Source organism: Saccopteryx bilineata, chromosome 1, assembly GCF_036850765.1.
Source record: "Saccopteryx bilineata isolate mSacBil1 chromosome 1, mSacBil1_pri_phased_curated, whole genome shotgun sequence".
NCBI lineage: Eukaryota > Metazoa > Chordata > Mammalia > Chiroptera > Emballonuridae > Saccopteryx > Saccopteryx bilineata.
This window is the reverse complement of record NC_089490.1, coordinates 8,847,469-8,869,243: the sequence shown is the minus strand read 5'-3', so window position 1 is coordinate 8,869,243 and position 21,775 is coordinate 8,847,469. Positions and strand designations below refer to the sequence as shown.

The 21,775-nt window shown below is 38.3% G+C and overlaps 1 protein-coding gene across 20 annotated transcripts in view; it reads right to left on the bottom strand.

Annotated features, from left to right (window-relative positions):
• The window catches only part of LOC136322824 (E3 ubiquitin-protein ligase TRIM39-like), a 243,055-nt gene that overhangs the window by 201,899 nt on the left and 19,381 nt on the right, over positions 1–21,775 (bottom strand). For 17 of the 20 annotated variants that reach the window (XM_066254733.1, XM_066254828.1, XM_066254982.1 and 14 more), the window contains exons 3-12: positions 16,464–16,484; positions 16,046–16,066; positions 14,116–14,136; positions 10,632–10,652; positions 9,305–9,325; positions 7,554–7,577; positions 5,618–5,638; positions 2,899–2,919; positions 1,906–1,926; positions 1,490–1,510 (exon numbers count right to left, since the gene is read on the bottom strand). In XM_066254733.1, the coding sequence (XP_066110830.1) occupies positions 1,490–1,510; positions 1,906–1,926; positions 2,899–2,919; positions 5,618–5,638; positions 7,554–7,577; positions 9,305–9,325; positions 10,632–10,652; positions 14,116–14,136; positions 16,046–16,066; positions 16,464–16,484 (213 nt within the window). The remainder of the gene's footprint in view (positions 1–1,489; positions 1,511–1,905; positions 1,927–2,898; positions 2,920–5,617; positions 5,639–7,553; positions 7,578–9,304; positions 9,326–10,631; positions 10,653–14,115; positions 14,137–16,045; positions 16,067–16,463; positions 16,485–21,775) is intronic. The other 3 variants (XM_066255236.1, XM_066255357.1, XM_066255636.1) reach the window with 3 other exon arrangements.

Sequence of the window (21,775 nt, the reverse complement as noted above, 5' to 3'; positions counted from 1 at the left end):
CCAACTTTTTAAAAAATATTGAATTTGCTCTTTAATTTATAAAATAATTATATTATTTGAGAAGATTTTATTTATTAATATTGTTGAGAAAAGAAATGGGACATGGAATCAATATGTTTGGACTCATATCTGCTTCACTGTAGCTGTAGTTGCTGCCCTGGGTGCCGTGTCCGGGAAGTGCAGCAGTGACAACGTGCAGAGTGGCCACCACACTGTGGAATGAGCACTGAACACAGCTCCTCCCAGTGACACAGGGTCAGGGGTCTGGGGGCTGCGTCCTCCATGTTTTTGTCCACGGGTTGATTTTTTATTGTACTGTGTTTGAGTTTCTGTTTCACTCATTCCTGAATGAAGAATATCTTCATATCTACAGGTGCTGAGTTCAGGACTGAGAAAGGACTGGGATTCTCTGACGGAGATTCTGTTTCTCAGTGGACCTTACTGAGCCTTTACCTTAGTTGAGAAACAAATATCTCAGCTCCTATATGAGACAGGTTGTTTACACTCTGTAGAGTGCCAGCGAAAGTGTTTCATCTGCTAATGGTTCTTTCTGCAATGTGGAAAAGTCTCATCTATTCCATAAATAAAGAAAAAACCTTGAAAATCCATCCCACTTAAATTATCACTGCAAGTAACAAATACTATGTGACATGCAGGGACATAAAGGTTTAAAATAAATAGAAGGGTGACAGAGATCCGTGACTGGGTGGGGAATACACTGCGACGTACACATGGGGCGTGACAGAATTGTGTACCTGAGACCTGCATACATTTATTAACCAAGGTCACCCCAATAAATTAAAAAAAAATAAAACTATGCTTTAAATATGAGAAGTAAAGCATATTTTAAAAATTCTGTAGAATTTTAAAAATATTTGATATTTTTAAATAAAATCATATTTTAATTTTTCACTCTATATGAAGAACTATGATATATTTGTCATATTTAAAATAGTATTTGATGGTTCTTTATATAAATGTAGTCTATTTTAATTGCAGTACCTTCACTATACAAGTCACTGAAAGACAGCTTGTATTGGTAAATACAGGGTTAGTTCTTATGTGTGTCTATTCACAACATTTTGGTCCACTTAGTAATTTTCAACCATATTGAACCTGAGTGTCTGTTTTAACTCATGTCTGAATGAATCTGAGTGAATCAGATGAAGAGAGAAAAAACAGTGAGGGAGGTTCTGGGTCAAGTGAACCATGCTGTCGTTGGAGAAAACTTGCACTCAAAAACTTTAAAAGTTTCTAAACTTCCAGATATATTAGTAATAAAATTCATTTGACTGAAATGCCCTCTTCAGTGATTGTGTGATGAGAAATGGTGGGTAATCATGAGAGAAATTGAAAAGAAAATGAAAAAGACCAATTAGAGTTAAAAAGCCAAGACACTGAGACAAAAGGTAGGTGGTCACTGAGAGAGAAGACGAGGGACTAAGGAACAGACGAGAGAATGACCAGGGACGTGGCTAAGGGCACTTACCTCTCTTGGGTTCACTCTCGGCTGAAAAGGAAAAGAAAGAAATAAACCCCTCATTCCAAGTGAAGACACAATATTGGGTAAAGAAGAACACACAATGCATCCCTTTTCCTAGATCACAGAGGAGCTCACACTGACTCAGATCTGTGAAGGTCAGAACCATTGGGTTCCAAGAGGACCTGTCACATCAGAGGCAGTGCTGTGTCTTCCCCTGTCCCCTGTGCCCCGGACACTAAGTCTGAAAATAAAAGGATGATGGTGTTAGGTCAGACATTTCGGAATGTGCAACACTAATCATTCCCCTGTCACTGCACTGTCACCTTTTGCAGATAAAGAATTTTTCACACATGAGACAGAAACTTAAGCAGTGATTGGAAGCATACAGTAGAGGCACCTATCTCGATAAAGTCTAATTTTACCTTTATTTTTCTCAATTTGTTCTGAAAAACAAAGAAAAGAAAAAATCAATGTCAATTTCATGAGAAAGAACCACAAAGAGAATTCAAATTTACTGATAAGGTTTAATTTGAAATTAACCAATCACATTTCAGATGAACCACAAACACAACAAATCAGAAATGCCCGCCCCAAACACACACCTACACACGGGCTCAGAGCTCACTATTGTCCACAGGTGTTCTACAGTACAGGAAATTATGGAAAATGAGGTAAATTTAATAACATAATATAAAAATTTAAAAATATTGTTTTTGCTGTTAAATTTATAAACTAATCTATTTTTGAAAATATTTAATTTTTTAATATTATAGAGAAAAGGAATGGAAGGCAGGAGTAAGGGTGTGGACTCATAGCTGCTTCACTGTAGCTGTAGCTGCTGCCCTGGGTGCCGTGATCCGGCAAGTCCAGGGTCGAACTGGCTACCTCATTGTACCAGGTCCATGCTTTATCCAGGGGCTACTACAGGCTATGCTGAAAATATTCTTGGTCTCTGCTTGTATAAGTAAATACAGGGTTAGGTTCTTGTGTGCGTCATTTCACAATGTTTTTCTCCAACTAAAACTCTCAACATTATTGTATTAAGTGTGTGTTTTAAGTCAGACCCCAATGAAACGAAATAAATCAGATGAAGGGAAAGAAATGACAGTGAGGGAAGTTCTGAATCACATGACCTGAGCTGTTCTTAGAGAAAACTTACAACCAAAATATTTAAAACTACCTACAATTATAGATATGCTATTGATAAAATTTATTTGATAGAAAGGCTCTATCATTTTTATTTCAACAAGAAGACAATTGAAGAGGTAATAAAGTGAGAAACTGAACAACATATGAACACAGGGAATCAGAGATGGAAGACGAGGACACTGAGACAAGAGGCAGATGGTCACTGAGAGAGAAGACAGGGGATAAGGACCAGGTGAGGGAAGGAGAGGGCAGTTATTGGTACTGACCTGTCTCCTGTTCACTCTCAGCTGAAAGGGAAAAGGTGGAAAGAAACAAATCATTCCAAGTAAAACAGATTATCTTGAATGAGGAAGACAAAAAATCGAATCTCTTTTGTAGTTCACTCTGGCGCACACGTTGACACATATTTACAAAAGTAGTAACAACGAGATTCCAAAGGACACATCACCCATTGAGGTCATACTGTTTCACCTCCAATGTCCATTGTGGACAAGAAACCAGGTCAGGAAATAAAGCGATGAGGGTGTTAGGTCAGAAATTCTGGGATGTGCAACACTAAGTGTTTCCCTGTCACTGGACTATCAACTTTTACAGATAAAAACACATGTATTCACACAGGAAACATGGACTTCACCTGCGATGAGGAGTGAACAGGAGAGACACAAATCTCCACAAAACAGGTTTTGCTGCACTCCTCACATGACTCCTGCTCTGTGCATAGAGGGGTATACAGTGTGTCCGTAAAGTCATGGTGCATTTTTGACCGGTCACAGGAAAGCAACAGAAGACGACAGAAATGTGAAATCTGCACCAAATAAAAGGAAAACTCTCCCAGTTTCATACCTATTCAGTGCAGTTCACTGTGGGCTCACGCGCAGATATTTTAGGGCTCTTAGGTAGCTATCTCGTATAGCCTCTACAGACTTGTCACTGATTGATAGCCTACCAGAACGGGGTTTCTCCACCAAACTGCTAGTTTCCTTCAACTGCTTATCCCACCGAGTAATGTTATTCCTGTGTGGTGGCACTTCATTATAATTGCACCCCGATATTCACGTTGCACTTTGGTCACAGATTCGAATTTAGCAAGCCACAGAACACACTGAACTTTCTTCTGTTCCGTCCACATCTTGACTGGCATGGGCATGGGCTGCTGTGCTGTTTACATGGCGTTACTTCATCATCTGGGCATGCGCACATGCTGCCACTCACCCTAAAGAAACTGGGAGGGTTTTCCTTTTATTTGGTGCAGATTTCACATTTCTATTTTTTTCTGTTGCTTTCCTGTGACCGGTAAAAAGTGCATCATGACTTTACAGACACACTGCATATTCCCTAAAGACCATTCATAAAGAAAAGATATGATTATAACCAGGATTAGGAAAAAACTATTTTAAGCTTTGAATGATTAAATTTGCTTCTTTATGAAACATCATGATTAATTATTTTCTCATACCCTTCACATAAAAGGTGCAGATAAGAGATGTATCACTTTTCCATGTGCCCTAAGTCACTTTATTGTTCTGTAAGTTGCTTAATGTTAAGTGCTGTTGTCATTTGGTGCTGGTTTCAACAATAAAGCTGAAGAATAAAAAACAGGCATGGTTCAAATGATGTGGAGTTGTTTTCTCTAAATCTAGGCATTCTAGTTGACCAAGGTCAACCTGTTAAATTTAATTGTCTAACCTTCCCAAGAAAGGGCATGGTTGGATAGTATTAAAATACAGAAAAAATTATGTAGATTATTTAGAGACTTTGGAACTCCTGGGTCATATGATCAAGGACAGTGGAAGAGCACACCCCACTCTGTCACATCTGACCAGTGTATTTATCATGATATGGGCTTTGAGAAGACAATGAAGAGAGACAATGATTGCTAAAAGTTTGGAGTCATTTTCTTCTTAAAGGTTTGGGAAATACTAATTGTGTAATAATTGGATCTTAAACATGAAATACTTCATATAGAGGGTAAGTTTGAATATTTTCTGGGAATACATACATAATCATTTATATATATGCTCACTAATAGAAACCTATGATACATGTATATTTTTTTGTTGTTGTTGTTGCTTTTGTTTTTGCATTTTTCAGAAGCCAGAAACAGGGAGGCAGTCAGACTCCCACATGCGCCCAACCAGGATCCACCGGGCATGCCCACCAGGGGGTGATGCTCTGCACATCCGGGTCGTTGCTCTGTTGTGACCAGAGCCATTCTAGTGCCTGAGGCAGAGGCCACAGAGCCATCCTCAGTGTCCTGGGCCAATTTTGCTCCAATGGAGGCTTGGCTGAGGAAAGGGAAGAGTGAGACAGAGGAGAAGGAGAGGGGGAGGGGTGGAGAAGCAGATGGGAACTTCTCCTGTGTGTCCTGGCCAGGAATCAAACCCAGGACTCCTGCACGCCAGGCCAGCACTCTACCACTGAGCCAACTGGCCAGGGCTAATATATGTATATTTTAAGAATCAGCCTGATCTGTGGTGCCACAGTTTGAAAAGCATCCATCAGGAATGCTGAGGTTGCCAGTTTAAAACCCTGGGCTTGCCCGGTCAAGGCACATATATGGGAGTTGATGCTTCCTGCTCCTCCACCCAGTTCTCTCTTTCTCTCTCTCCTCTCCTCTCTCTCTCTCTCTAATACAAAAATAAATAAATAATAATAAAAAAGAATCATGTATCTGAGAGCTTAAAACCGTTCATTTCACCAATGTCTTAATAGAACTGTGACAATTTACTGCAAGACAGAGCAGCCATTGTCTACCGGGAAATAGTTGTGTAAAATGACAAAAGGAGGAATGAGAAAGGATGGAAGGTAAGAAACAGAATTAGAGCTACAAATGGAAGAAATGCTGTCTCGAACAGGGAGAGTGGACAATAGACATCTAGGAGGAGGACAGGCCAACGGAGGGCACTTGGGTAAAAAGGCCAGAAATTTCAAGGAGAGAAACAAACCAGGTGATTTCAAGTGGATTAAGAATGTCAGTACTTTTACCTAGCTTTTCTCTAACATGTCCTGAAAAAGACAAAAAAGAAAAGGTCAACGTCAATTTTATGGAAACAACCAAAAGACCATTGAGATTTACTGATAAATTAAAATTTAAAATTAGGTTTAATTTAGATGAAGACACAAACACATGTGAAATCACACATGTGACCACAATCACACACCTACACACGGGCTCAGAGCTCACTACTATCCACAGATGTTCTACAGTAATAAAGAGTTGGAAAGGGAGTTATTTTAACAAACTAATACAAAATTATTAAAATGTGAATTTTGTTGTGCAATTAAAAATTTTTAAAAGACTTTTTTATTTGTTAATATTACATAGAGAAGGGATGAGAGGCAGGAGGGAAGCGTGTGGACTCAAAGCTGCTTCACTGTAGCTGTAGCTGCTGCCCTGGGTGCCGTGTCCAGGCAAGTCCAGGGTCAAACTGACCACCTCGTTGTTCCAGGTCCACGCTCTGTCCATGGGCCACCACAGGCTAGGCTGAACATATTCTTGGTCAATTTGAAATATTCATGTTTCTGTTACTCTGTTTGTGAGCTTTAGCATGGTCACTGGATACTTTTAAACACATCAGTGAGACTCACTGCTGCGGCAGTGACATCGTGCAGAGTGGCCACCACACTGTGGAAGGAGCACTGACACACAGCTCCTCCCAGTGACACAGGGTCAGAGGTCTGGGTGCTGCGTCCTCCGTATTTTTGTCCACAGGTTGGTTGTTACCACTTTGTATTGGAGATTCTGTTTTTATTCATTCATGAATGAAGACCATCTTAATACTCCTGGGAGTTGAATTCAGGAGAGAGAAAGGACTGGGATTCTCTGATGAACATTCTGTTCCTCACTGGACCTTACTGAGCTTTTTATCCCTTAATTGAGAAAAGAATATCTCAGCTCACATGAGTGAGACAGGTTCTCTACACACTGTGAAGAAAAGGAAGTGAATGTCCTACATCTTCTAATGTTGTTTCTGCAAGGTGGCCCAGTCTCAGATCTTCCATAAATAAAAAACATGCCTTGCAAACTCATTTTACTGAAACATCACTACAATTATAAAAATACCATCTGACATGTGATGACATAAATCTATAAAACAAAAAAAAAGGTGACTGAAAGATACATGATGGGTAGTAAACACACTGCCATGTACACATGATGTGTGATAGAATTTTGCACATCAGATCTGCACAGTTTTATTAACCACTATTACCCCCATAAATATTTAAAACAATTTAAAATAAAAGAGAAGAATTTTATTTAATAAATTGTGTTATATTTTTAAATGTTCTGGATATTCTTTAATTAAAATATTCTTGATTCCTATTCACTCTGCATGGACCACGATGAAATATTTGCCCTATTTACTATAGTACTTTTATGCCTCCATATATGTATGCATTCATTTCTAATTGCAGTTCCTTCACTGTACAAAACTGTTAAATCTAATACACAAGAGTTACTGAGAAACTGCTCTTCCAGGTAAACACAGGAGTAGGTTCTAATGTGCATCTATTCACAACATTAGTGGCTATGGAATAATTCGCAACATTATTGCATCTGAGTTTCTGTTTTAAGTCATGTCTGAATGTAGCTGAGGGAATCAGATGAAGAGAAACAAGAAGGGAGTTTTAGAATCAAATGACCTGAGTTGTCCTTGAGGAAACTTACACTCAGAAACTATAAAAGTACCAAAACTTGCAAATATATTAGTGATAATATTCATTTGACCAAAAGCCTCTGTTTCATTTATTTCAACAAGGCAATGACAGTGGTAATAATTGGAGAAATTGAGGAGCAAATTAAGTGGTGATCAGAGTGGGAGGATCGAGAACTGAGACACAGGTAGCTGGTCCCTGAGAAAGAGGACAAGGGATGAGGGACAGGTGAGGGAGGACAGGGCAGTAGATCATCGGTACTTACTTTTTTCCTGTGCACTTTCCTCGGCTGAAAAGCAAAGAAGAAATGAAAATGTCATTCATTCCAAGTAAAAACAGAATATCAGGGAGGAAGGAGAACAGAAATGGGCCCCTTTCCTAGTTCACTGTGGAGCACACGGGGACCCATGTCTGTGAAAGTAGGAACCCTGAGGATTCAAAGGACACCTCGCCCATCAGAGTCAATGCTGTTTCCCTCCCCTGTTTCTTGTGCACAAGAGACTAAGTCAGGAAAGAAAGTGATGAGTGTGCACTGAAATTCTGACTTGTGCAATACTAAGTGTTCCTGTCACTGGACTATCACCATTATCAGGCTAAAAACAAACATATTCACATGTGGGATAGTTAGTTCAGCAGTGATGGGGACGTTTACAGTAGAGGCACTATCTGTCCCAAACTGTTTATGTTGCACTTGTCATATGACACTTGCCCTGTACATTAGAGCGGTGGTCCCCAACCTTTTTTGGGCCACGAACTGGTTTAATGTCAGAAAATATTTTCACAGACTGGCCTTTAGGGTGGGGCGGATAAATGTATCACGTGACCGAAACAAGCATCAAGAGTGAGTCTTAAACGGATATATCCAAGGGAATCTGGTCATTTTTTAAAAGTAAAATATTGTTCAGATTTAAATATAAATAAAACAGAAATAATGTAAGTTATTTATTCTTTTTCTATGGATCGGTACGAAATGGTCCATGAACCGGTACCGGTCTGCAGTCCGGTGTTGGGGACCACTGCATTAGAGGGATATATATCTAAAGACCATTCCTAATTAAATAAAAATATAATTTAAATTGTCATTAGACAAGAATACTCTTAAGGTTTGAATGATTAAGTTTCTTTTTTGTGAGATATATCATGGTGAATATTGATTTCTTGTGTCCTTCACATATTATGTAGAGATCAGATATTTATTACTTTTGACCTCACCTTAAGATATTACATCCTTCATAAAATTGCTTATTGTTAAGTGCTGTTTGGCCTATGTAAACTGTGTAAACAATCCTGAGAAAGAATAAGAAATTGCCATGCTTGGATATTTTAAAAGGTTTGAAAAATTGGGTAAAACACTTAAAAGCTTCAAACACTGGGTCATATGATCAAGGAGAGTGGAAGAGGGATGCCCCACTCTGTCACATCTGACCAGTGAATGATGTCAGGTATTTATCATGACACAGGCTGTGAGAAGACAATGGACAGAGGCTCCGAATTATGGTTTTGAAGACTGTTCTCTGAAGGGTTTGGAGAGGTATCCATTGCATAGGAATGGACACTGAAATTTAGAAAATTTGAATAAAGTTCTAAGTTCGGCATTTTCCAAAAGCACACATACATACACAGATATCTATATATGCTTATATGTAAACTAATATCTGTATGTCTATATCTGTATCTATATATACTAAACACCGTGTGTCTGTCAGTTTTATCTCACCAAATTCTGCATGAAACTGTGACAATTCTCTGCTTGACAGCTGCAGCCACAGTTTACAGGGAAATAGCTGGGTCAAATGAGAAAGAGATGCAGGAAAGAATTAAAGACAGGGAAACAGAGATCAACAGACCCAAATGAAAGAGGTGCTGTCTCAGAATCATGTGGGAGGGACAGCAGACTTCGAGGAGGAGGACAGACCAGCGGAAGAAACTTGGATAAAAGCCCGGAAATGTCAAAGAGGGAAATAAAGCAGGTTTTCTTCAAGTGAATTAAATGTAAAAATATATCAGTAATTTTACCTAATTCTCTCTTAAAATCCTCTGAAAAAGAAAAGAAAATGTCAATTTCATGGCAAACAACGTCAAATAGAATTAAAATTTACTGAAAAATTCAAATATAAAATTAGATTAATTTTAAATGAACACACACACACACACCCCAAATCACACATGCCTCCCCAAAACACAGTGGCTCAGAGGACACTATTGAACACCGGTATTTTACAGTAAATAAAATGGAGGAAAAGGGTGTTAAATTAGTAAAATAATATAAAAATGTAAAAATATTTGTTTTGCTATTTAATTTATAATATAATTCTCTTTTTTAAAAATATTATAATTATTAATATTATTTAGACAAGGGATGAGAAGCAGGAGAAAGAGTTTGGACTCATTTTAAACATCAATACCGAGGAAATAAAGAAAATTGGAAGAGTCACTAAAAAAGAAAACATTCAGCTTTGAATGATTAAGTTTTCTTTACTGTGAAATATCACAATCAATTGCACCCTTCACATAAAAAGTACTTGTCAGAGATGAACCAGTTTTGCTCTTGTCTTAAGATACTTCATTCATCTGAAAATTGTATATATTTTAAGTACATTTTGTCATGTGATATCGGTGTCAATATAAAACCAAAGAATGAAAACCAGGAATGGTTAGATATTTTATATTGTATGAAATAATTAGGTAAAATATTTAGTTAACTTGGAACACCTGGGTCATATGATCAAGGACAGTGGAAGAGGGACGCCCCACTCTGTCACATCTGACCAGTGAATGATACAAGGTATTTATCATGACTCAGGTTGTGGAAAGACAATGGACAGAGACACTGAATGCTGACAGTTTGCAGGTATTTCTCTGAAGGGATTGAAGAAGTATTAATTGCATAATATTGGGCTTCAAACTTGTCATACTTGACAGAGATCTCAAGTTTGAATAATTCCAGAAATATATACATATATATTCATAAATACACCGTAATATAAACCTGTAATATATTTATATATTAAAAATTATGATTCTGTCAGCTTAACACCCTTCATCTCACCAATGTCTTAATGAAACTGTGACAATTTACTGCAAGACAGAGCAGCCAACGTTTACAGGGAAACACTTGTGTAAAATGACACAGAAGGAAGAGAAAGGAGGGAAGGTAGGAAACAGAAATGGACAGAGTTCCAGTTAGGAGAAGGATCGTCTCAATATTGGGGGAGGAGCAGTAGACTCCTAGGAGGAGGACAGGCCAACAGAGCCCGGGGATAAAAGGGCGGAAATGTCAAAGAGAGAAATAAACCAGATGTTTCCATGTGGATCAAGAGTGAAGGAATATCAGTAACTTTACCCATTATTTGCAGAAATTGTGCTGAAAAAGAAAACAAAAGTCAATGTCAATTTAATTTCTAGTAACCACAAAAAGATTGAAATGTACTTACAAATTCAAATTTAAATTTAGGATAATTTCAGATGAACACAGAAACACATGCCAAATCACACATGTGCCCCCCCCACCAAAACACACACCTACACAGTGGAACAAAGCTCATTATCATCCACAGGTGTTCTATAGTCAGTAAACGGTGGAAAGGGGAGGTGATTTAGTACAATAATATAAAGTTTTAAAAGTAATAGATTTGCTGTTTAATTTATTAAAGTAATTATTTTCTAAATCTATATTATTTGTTAATATTACTGAAAGAAAGAATGGCAAGCAGGAGGGAAGCTATGGACTCATAGCTGCTTCACTTTGGCTCTAGCTGCTGCCCTGTGTGCCGTGTCGGGGCAAGCAGGGTTGAACTGGCCACCTTAGTGTCCTCGGTCCATGCTCTATCCATGGGGCCACCACAGGCTAGGCTAAAATATTCTTGGTCTACTTAAAATCCTTATGTTTCAGAAACTCTGTTTGTAAATTTTAGTATGCTCATTGTATGCTTTTAAACACATCAGTGATTCTCACTGCTGCGGCAGCGACATCATGCAGAGTGGCCACCATACTGTGGAAGGAGCACTGACACACAGCTCCTCCCCGTGACACGGGGTCAGGGGTCTGGGTGCTGCGTCCTCCATGTTTTTGTTCACGGACTGATTTTTAATCACACTGTGTCTGAGTTTCTGTTATAACTCATTTCTGAGTGAAGAATATCTTGACACTCATGGGTATAGAATTGAAGAGAGAGAGAGAGGAGTGGGATTCTCTGATGGAGATTCTGTTTTTCACAGGAAGTTACTGAGCCTTTCTCTTAACTGAGAAACAAATATCTCAGCTCACACAGACGAGACAGGTTTTCTGCACAGTGTAAAGAAGTGACTGAGAAAGCATTACATCTGCTAATGGTTGTTTCTGCAAAGTGGTCAGCTCACACCCATTGCATAAATAAGGAATATATCCTGAAGATCCATTTCACTGAAATCATCACTACAATTATAAAATGTCACATGACATATTGGGACATAAATATTTAAAGTAAATAAAAGCATGACAGGAGGATACGTGACTGGGTGGTGAGCACACTGCCATGTACAGATGGGGTGTGAGAGAATGCTGCATTGCAATCTGCATAGATTGATTACTCAATGTCACCCCAATAAATTCAATAAAAATTAAAACAATCCATTAAGTAGCAGAAATGAAGCATATTTTAGGCATTTCGTAGAATTTTTATAATTATTCATTCAATATTTAAAAAAATATTCTTGATTTCTTTTCTCTCTATATGGACCACTGTGAAGTAATTTTCATAATTAAAATGAGCTTTGCATGTTTCTGTGTATGTATATATATATATATATATATATATATGCATGTATTCCATTTTTATTCCAGTACCTTCATTATACAAATTTGTTAATATCATTGTACAACAGTTACTGAAAGACTACTCGTGTAGGTTATTACAGGGTTATTACATTGTGCGTCTATTCACAATGTTTCTGTACACCTATTAATTCTCAACCTTATTGTATCTGAGTGTCTGTTTTAAGTCATGTCTAAATGAAGCTGAGTGAGTCAGATGAAGGGAAAGAAATGACAGTGAGGGAGGTTCTGAGTCACATGACCTGAGCTGTCCTTGGAGAAAACTTACACTTAGAAACTTTAAAAGTATCTAAACTCCCAGACATTGTAGTGTTAAAATTCATTTGACAGAAAGGCTCTGTCTTCTTTGTTTTTTGGTTGGAGAGGTAATAGTGGAAGAAACTGAGCAACGTATGGAAATAGAGATTCAGAGTTGCGAGGCCAAAATCTGAATCAAAAGGTAGATGATCGTTGAGACAGAAAACAACAGTATAAAGAACAGATGAGAGAATGAATGGAAGAGTTGGTTATTGGTATTGAACTTTCTCCTGGTCAATCTCATGTAAAAGACAAAAGGTAGAAATAAAGAAATCATTCCAACTGAAAGCACACTATCTGGTAAGAAGAAGAAGAGAAATAGGCCCCTTTCCTAGTTCACTGTGGAGCACACGGGGACCCATGTCTGTGAAAGCAGGAACCCTGAGGATCCAAAGGACACCTCACCCATCAGAGTCAGTGCTGTTCTCCCTCCCCTGTCCCTGTGCACAGGAGACTAAGTCAGGACATAAAGGATCACGGTGCTATGCTAGAAACGCTGGGATGTGCAATACTAAGCGTTCTCATGTCAGGGGACTATCACATTTTTCAGATTAAAGAAGAAACGTATTCACAGAGGAGACAAGGACTTAAGCAGCAATGAGGAAGTGAACAGGAGAGGCCCCATCATGAGAAAACAGGGTTTGTTGCACTCGTCATATGACACCAGCCCTGTACACAGACAATAGATTCCTAAAGACCAATACCAAGGAAACAATATAGAGTTGTAATTGTTAGAAAAAGACAATTTTAAGCTGTGAATGATTAAATTTTCATTATTTTTAAAACATCGTAATCAATTATTTTTCTTGTACTCTTCACATAAAAAGTATAGGTCAGAAATGAATCGCTTTTCCACTTACTTTAAGAAAGTTCATCCTTCTGCAAATTGTTTATTTTTAAGTGCAGTTTGTCAGTTGATAACAGTGTCAACTTAATGTCAAAGGAAAAAAGACAGACATGGTTGCATATTTTTAAGGGCCAGAAATAATTATGTAAAATATTTAGAGACCTTGGAACACCTGGGTCATTTGATCAAGGACAGTGGAAGAGGGACGCCCCACTCTCTCACATCTGACCAGTGAATGATACAACGTATTTATCATGACATAGGCTGTGAGAAGAAAATACAGAGAGACTCTGAATGCTGAAAGTTTGGAGGCTTTTTCTTAAGGGTTTGGAGAAGTATCAATTGCATAGTAATGGGCACGCAGAGTTGTGATATTTGACAGAGATCCTAAGTTTAAAAATTTTCCTAACACACACATACAAATACACACACACACACACATAGAGATACATATATGTCAATGTGAGTGTATCTGTGTGTTTATATGTCTGTGTATATACACACACACATATACATAAATATATAAATACTAAATCCATGTATCTTTCAGATCGAAACTGTTCATGTGACCAAATTCTTAATGAATGTGTGGGAATTCCTACAAGACTGATGTCACCAAAGTTCACAGGGCAATGACTGTATAAAGTGACAGAAGAAGGCATAGGGAAGGATGTACAGGGTGAAACAGGAATCAGCAAAGCCCTGAATGGGAGAAGTGCTGTCTGAGATCAGGGGTGGGGACATCAGACATCTAGGGTGAGGACAGGACAACAGGAGATGCTTGAATAAAAAAGCCAGAAATGTCAAAGAGAGATATTAACCAAATGTTTTTTAAGTGGACCAAGAATACAAGAATATCAGTAATTTTACCAAATTCTGTCGCAAATTCTCCTGAAAAAGAAAAAAAATGTGAAAGTCAATTTTACAGGAAACAACCACAAAAGAAATTCTAGTTTACTGATAAATCTAAATTTAAAATGAGGATAGTTTCAGATGAACACGCAAACATATGCCGAATCAATCATGTCCCTCCAAAACACACATGTACATAATAAATCAGAGCTCACTATTGTCCACAGGTACTGTACAGTAAGTGAAATGGTGGAAAAAAAGTTAATGTAGTAAAATACTACAAAATTTTAAAAAATATTGATTTTGCTCTTTAATTTATGAAATAATTGTATTTTTTCAGAAGATTTTGTTTATTAATATTCTTAAGAAAAGAAATGGGACGTGGGATCAAGGTGTTTGGACTCATAGCTGCTTCACTGTAGCTGTAGCTGCTGCCCTGGGTGCCGTTTCCGGGCAAGTCCAGGGTCAAACTGACCACCTCGTTGTTCCAGGTTCACACTCTGTCCATGGGCCAGCACAGGCTAGGCTGAAAGTTTTCTTGGTCTATTTGAAATATTCATGTTTCTGTTACTCTGTTTGTGAGCTTTAGCATGGTCACTGGATACTTTTAAACACGTTAGTGAGTCTCACTGCTGCAGCAGTGACATCGTGCAGAGTGGCCACCACACTGTGGAAGGAGCACTGACACACAGCTCCTCCCAGTGACACAGGGTCAGGGGTCTGGGGGCTGCGTCCTCCAATTTTTTGTCCACGAGTTGATTTTTTATCGTACTGTGTTTGAGTTTCTGTTTCACTCATTCCTGAATAAAGAATATCTTCATTTCTACAGGTGCTGAGTTCAGGACAGAGAAAGGACTGGGATTCTCTGATGGAGATTCTGTTTCTCAGTGGACCTTACTGAGCCTTTACCTTATTTGAGAAACAAATATCTCAGCTCACACATGAGACAGGTTCTCTACATACTGTAGAGTGCCAGCAAAAGTGTTTCATCTGCTAATGGTTCTTTCTGCAATGTGGAAAAGTCTCATCTATTCCATAAATAAAGAAAAACCTTGAAAATCCATCCCACTGAAATTATCACTGCAAGTAACAAATACTATGTGACATGTAGGGACATAGAGATTTAAAATAAATAGAAGGGTGACAGAGATCCGTGACTGGGGTGGGAACGCACTGCGACATACACATGAGGTGTGACAGAATCGTGCACCTGAGACCTGCATACATTTATTAACCACCGTTACCCCAATAATATTTTTAAAAAATAAAAATACCCTTTAAATACGAGAAGTAAAACATATTTTAAATATTCTGTAAAATTTTAAAAATATCTGATATTTTAAAATAAAATCATATTTTTTCATTCTATATGAAGCACTATGATATATTTGTCATATTTAAAATAGTATTTGATGGTTCTTTATATAAATATATTCTATTTTAATTGCAGTACCTTCACTGAACAAGAGTCACTGAAAGACAGCTCACACAGGTAAATACAGGGTTAGGTCTTATGTGCACCTATTCACAACATTTTGGTCCACCTAGTAATTGTCAACCTTATTGTACCTGAGTGTCTGTTCTAGCTCATGTCTGAATGAAGCTGAGTGAATCAGATGAAGGGAAAGAAATGACAGTGAGGGAGGTTCTGAGTCAAGTGACCTGAGCTATCCTTGGAGAAATCTTGCACTCAAAAACTTTAAAAGTTTCTAAACTTCCAGATATATTAGTGATAAAATTCATTTGACAGAAATGCCCTGTTCATTGATTGTGAGAAGAGAAATGCTGGATAATCATGAGAAAACTTGAAAAGCAAAGAAAGATGGATAATCAGGGTTATAAGCAAAGATACTGAGACAAAAGGTAGGTAGGTGGTCACTGAGAGTGAAGACAGGGGACTAAGGAACAGGTGAGAGAATAACCAGGGGGGGAGGTTATCAGTACTTACCTTTCTTGGGGTCACTCTTGGCTAAAAAGGAAAAGGAAAAAATAAACCCCTTATTCCAAGAGCAAACACAATATCGAGTAAAGAAGAACACACAAAGCGTCCCCTTTCCTAGATCACAGAGGAGCTCACACTGACTCAGATCTGTGAAGGTCGGAACCATCGGGTTCCAAGAGGACCTGTCACATCAGAGGCAGTGCTGTGTCCTCCCCTGTCCCCTGTGCCCCAGACACTAAGTCAGGAAGTAAAAAGATGACGGGGTTATGTCAGAAATTATGGAATGTGCAACACTAAGCATTCCCCTGTCACCGCACTGTCACCTTTTTTAGAGGTAAAGAATTTTTCACACATGAGATAGAAACTTAAGCAGTGATGAGAATCGTATACTAGAGGCACCCATCTCGATAAAGTGTAATTTTACCTTTATTTTTCTCAATTTGTTCTGAAAAAGAAAGAACAGAAAAGATCAATGTCAATTTCATGAGAAAGAACCACAAAGAGAATTCAAATTTACTGATAAAGTTTAATTTGAAATTAACCAATCACATTTCAGATGAACCACAAACACAACAAATCAGAAATGCCCGCCCCAAACACACACCTACACACGGGCTCAGAGCTCATTATTGTCCACAGGTGTTCTACAGTACAGGAAATTATGGAAAATGAGGTTAATTTAATAAAATAATATAAAATTTTAAAATTATTGTTTTTGCTGTTAAATTTATAAACTAATCTATTTTTGAAAATATTTTATTTTCTAATATTATAGAGAAAAGGAATGGAAGGCAGGAGTGAAGGGTGTGGACTCATAGCTGCTTCACTGTAGCTGTAGCTGCTGCCCTGGGTGCCCTGATCCGGCAATTCCAGGGTCGAACTGACAACCTAAGTGTTCCAGGTCCACGCTCTGGCCACGTGGGCTACTACAGGCTAGGATGAAAATATTCGTGGTCTGTGCTTGTATAAGTAAATACAGGGTTAGAGTGTTATGTGCATCTATTCACAATGTTTTTGTCCAACTAAAACTCTCAACATTATTGTATTAAGTGTGTGTTTTAAGTCAGGCCTGAATGAAACGAAATAAATCAGATGAAGGGAAAGAAATGACAGTGAGGGAGGTTTTGAATCACATGACCTGAGCTGTTCTTAGAGAAAACTTACACCCAAAATATTTTAAACTATCTACACTTGTAGATATGCTGTTGATAAAATTTATTTGATAGAAAGGCTCTATCTTTTATATTTCAACAAGAAGACAATTGGAGGGGTAATAATGTGAGAAACTGAACAACATGTGAACATGGGGAATCAGAATTGGAAGAACAAGACACTGAGACAAAGGCAGATGGTCACTGAGAGAGAAGACAGGGGATAAGGAACAGGTGAGGGAAGGACAGGGAGGTTATTGGTACTGACCTGTCTCCTGTTCACTCTCAGGAGAAAGGGAAAAGGAAGAAATAAACAAATCATTCCAAGTGAAAACAGACTGTCTTGGATGAAGAAGAAGAGAAATCGAATCCCTTTTGTACTTCACTCTGGAACACACACTGACACATATTTACAAAAGTAGTAACAACGAGATACCAAAGGACACGTCACTCATTGGAGGTAATACTGTTTCACCTCCCCTGTGCCTTGTGCACAAGAAACCAGATCTGGAAATAAAGCAATGAGGGTGTTAGGTCAGAAATTCTGGGATGTGCAACACTAAGTGTTCTCTGTCACTAGACTATCAACTTATTCAGAAAAAAACACATGTATTCACACAGGAAACATGGACTTCACTAGTGGTGAGGAGTGAACAGGAGAGACACATATCTCCACAAAACAGGTTTTGCTGCACTCCTCACATGACTCCTGCTCTGTGCATAGAGGGATATACAGTGTGTCCGTAAAGTCATGATGCAATTTTGACCGGTCACAGAAAAGTAACAAAAGATGATAGAAATGTGAAATCTGCACCAAATTAAAGAAAAACTCTCCAAGATTCATACCTATTCAGTGCAGTTCGATGTGGGCTCACGCACAGATTTTTTAGGGCTTCTTAGGTAGCTATCCCGTATAGCCTCTACAGACTCGTCACTGACTGATGGCCTACCAGAATGGGGTTTCTACACCAAACTGCTAGTTTCCTTCAACTGCTTATCCCACCGAGTAATGTGATTCCTGTGTGGTGGCTCTTCATTATAAACACGGCAACATTCACTTTGTACTTTGGTCACGGATGCTAATTTATCGAGCCACAGAACACACTGAACTTTCCTCTGTACTCTCCACATCTCTACTGGCATAGCCGTGGGCTGTTCTGCTGTATAAACAATGTTACGTCATCATCTGTGCATGTGCACATGCTGCCACATCATCCTACAGAAACTGGGAGGGTTTTTGTTTATTTGGTGCAGATTTCACATTTCTATTTTTTTCTATTGCTTTCCTGTGACCGGTCAAAAGTGCACCATGACTTTACGGACACACTGTATATTCCCTAAAGACCATTCGTAAGGAAAAAATATGATTATAACCAGGATTAGGAAAAAACTATTTTAAGCTTTGAATGATTAAATTTGCTTTTTTATGAAACATCATGATCAATTATTTTCTCGTACCCTTCACATAAAAGGTGCAGATCAGAGATGTATCACTTTTCCATGTGCCTTAAGTCACTTTATTCTTCTGTAAGTTGCTTAATGTTAAGTGCTGTTGTCATTTGGTGCTGGTTTCAACAATAAAGCTGAAGAATAAAACACGGGCATGGTTCAAATGATGTGGAGAGGTTTTCTCTAAATCTATGCACTCTAGTTGACAAAGGTCACCCTGTTAAATTTCATTGTCTAACTCCCTAAAGAAAGAGCATGACTGGATATTATTAAAATACAGAAAAAATTATGTAGATTATTTAGAGACTTTGGAACACCTGGGTCAGATGATCAAGGACAGTGGAAGAGGGACACCCCTCTCTGTCACATCTGACCAGTGAATGATAAAGATATTTATCATGACACAGGCTTTGAGAAGACAATAAAGAGAGACAATGAATGCTGAAAGTTTGGAGTCATTTTTTCTCAAGGGTTTGGGAAGTATTAATTGTGTAATAATCGGTTCTTAACCATGGAATACTTTTATATAGATGGTAAGTTTGAATATTTTCTGGGAATACATACATAATCATTTATATATTTGCTCACTAATAGAAACCTATAATACATGTATATATTAAGAATCATGTATCCGTAAGCTTAACACTCTTCATCTCATCAATGTCTTAATAGAACTGTGACAATTTACTGCAAGACAGAGCAGCCATTGTCTACGGGGAAATAGTTGTGTAAAATGACAAAAGGAGGAATGAGAAAGGATGGAAGGTAAGAAACAGAATTAGAGCTACAAATGGAAGAAATGCTGTCTCGAACAGGGAGAGTGGTCAATAGACGTCTAGGAGGAGGACAGGCCAACGGAGGGCACTTGGGTAAAAAGGCCAGAAATTTCAAGGAGAGAAATAAACCAGATGATTTCAAGTGGATTAAGAATGTCAGTACTTTTACCTATTTTTTCTCTAACATGTCCTGAAAAAGACAAAAAAGAAAAGGTCAATGTCAATTTTATGGGAAATAACCAAAAGGCAATTGAAGTTTACTGATAAATTAAAATTCAAAATTAGGTCAATTAAAGATAAAGACACGAACAAATGTCAAATCACACACGTTCCCCCAAACACACACCTACACATGGGCTCAGAGCTCACTACTGTCCACAGGTATTCTACAGTAATAAAGAATTGGAAAGAGAGTTACTTTAATAAAATAATATAAAATTATTAAAATATGAATTTTGTTGTGTAATTAAAAATATTTTAAAGACTTTTTTATTTGTTAATATTACATAGAGAAGGGATGAGAGGCAGGAGGGAAGAGTGTGGACTCAGAGCTGCTTCACTGTAGCTGTAGCTTGCCGGGGTCCAGCCCCGGGGGGAATCCAGGGGTCCCACAGAAGGAGACGGCGTCGGCGAAATTCGAGTGAGAGAGCCGAATTCTTTTCTTTCTCTTTATTCTCTAGTTAGCATTTACTGCCAGGCATCTCTGCCAAATGCTAGTACAGCTCCTTTTTTATACACTCACACCAAGTTACAATTACATGGTATTAATCATTGCTTCTGTTTCACTATGTTTACATGTTTCCAGATAACAGTTAATTTATATCTATAAACTACAAATCAGGTGGAAAATCATTCAAAGTACAACTACAAAATAATTTGAATAGCGATAACAACATTGGTAAAAGCTTTTAAAGGATTAGTACTAACTAATAACTCAATTTTACTGTTGTTGTGAGTCAAGGGGCAGAGAGAGATTAACAGACAAAATCATTAAGGATTAGCAAAGGACCACCGCTTGCTCAGAAAAATGGCCTTGAGTTTCTAACTTTTCTCACAAGATAACAAAAGGCTTGCCCATTAAGAAATTGACATAACATTAAGAGTAACTTTTACTTAAAGATATATAGAGTGAACTTGCAAGGTAGCTTAGTAGCAACATAATTTAAGAAGACATTAATTGCTATTGCTTCTATGGATGCCCCCCCATTCCTCTCATTATCAAAGAATCTTGGAAAGTATATAAATCTCATGAGAACATCTCATTGAGAAATCCCAGCAACTGCCTTCAGTCATAAAACAAGTCTCTTAGCAAAACATTCTTTTCTTGCTGACTGCGTTCCCATCCCAGGCCACGCAACGGGCCATTCCATTACTCCTTTCCTAAGATTCTATTGTCTAGTCAAATTTTATTTATTTACTATATTCACACACTAGTTAAGTTCTAACTATATTCTTCTTAGAGTGTTCTACTATTTGCAGATCAAATAAGCAAGAAGAAAGGAAAGTTTCTCTACTCTATCACATGAAAAGGCTAGGGAGGAAAAATGATGAATTAAGTGAAGGCTGAAAAGTGCTCTGTGCACAGCCACTGCCTCCTACCCATTCACAATCTATTCTTTCTAACATGGTTAATAAGAAGAAATTCTCCTACAAACTTAACCCTTTACGAGGGATATCATAGCCAGCCTCTTATGTTTATGAGCCCAGTTCAAGGGGCTTACGGGCTTTTCTGTGGAACTCACACCCTCTGTCTCATTTCCAAAGAAATTACTACGAATCTACAGGGAAAGCACAGTACTATTATCCCTGTGCCATAAATAATAGCACACACCCAGAAAAGGGGGGATATAAGGCCAGATTAATTCAAAAAGTCAAAGGGGGAAGTATCGTTCTGCCTTTCCTTTGCGGTGACTTTGTCACCCCGCAGCCATTGGTATTCTCTGCTGTGACTTTGTCAATCAGCAGTTTTTGATCTTCTTCTGCTGTGACCTTGTCAGCCAGCAGTTGTGGGTCTTCTCCTGCTGTGACCTTGTCAGCCAGCAGTTGTTGATCGGCTCCCGACAGTAGCTGCTGCCCTGTGTGCTGTGTCCGGGCAAGTCCGGGGTCAAACTGGCGACCTTAGTGTTCCAGGTCCACGCTCTGTCCACGGGGCCACCACAGGCTAGGCTGAATATATTCTTGGTCTATTTGAAATATTCATGTTTCTGTTACTCTGTTTGTAGCTTTAGTATGTTCATTAGATGCATTTAAACACATCAGTGAATTTCATTGCTGCGGCAGCGACATGGTGCAGAGTGGCCACCACACTGTGGAAGGAGCACTGACACACAGCTCCCCCCAGTGACACAGGGTCAGGGGTC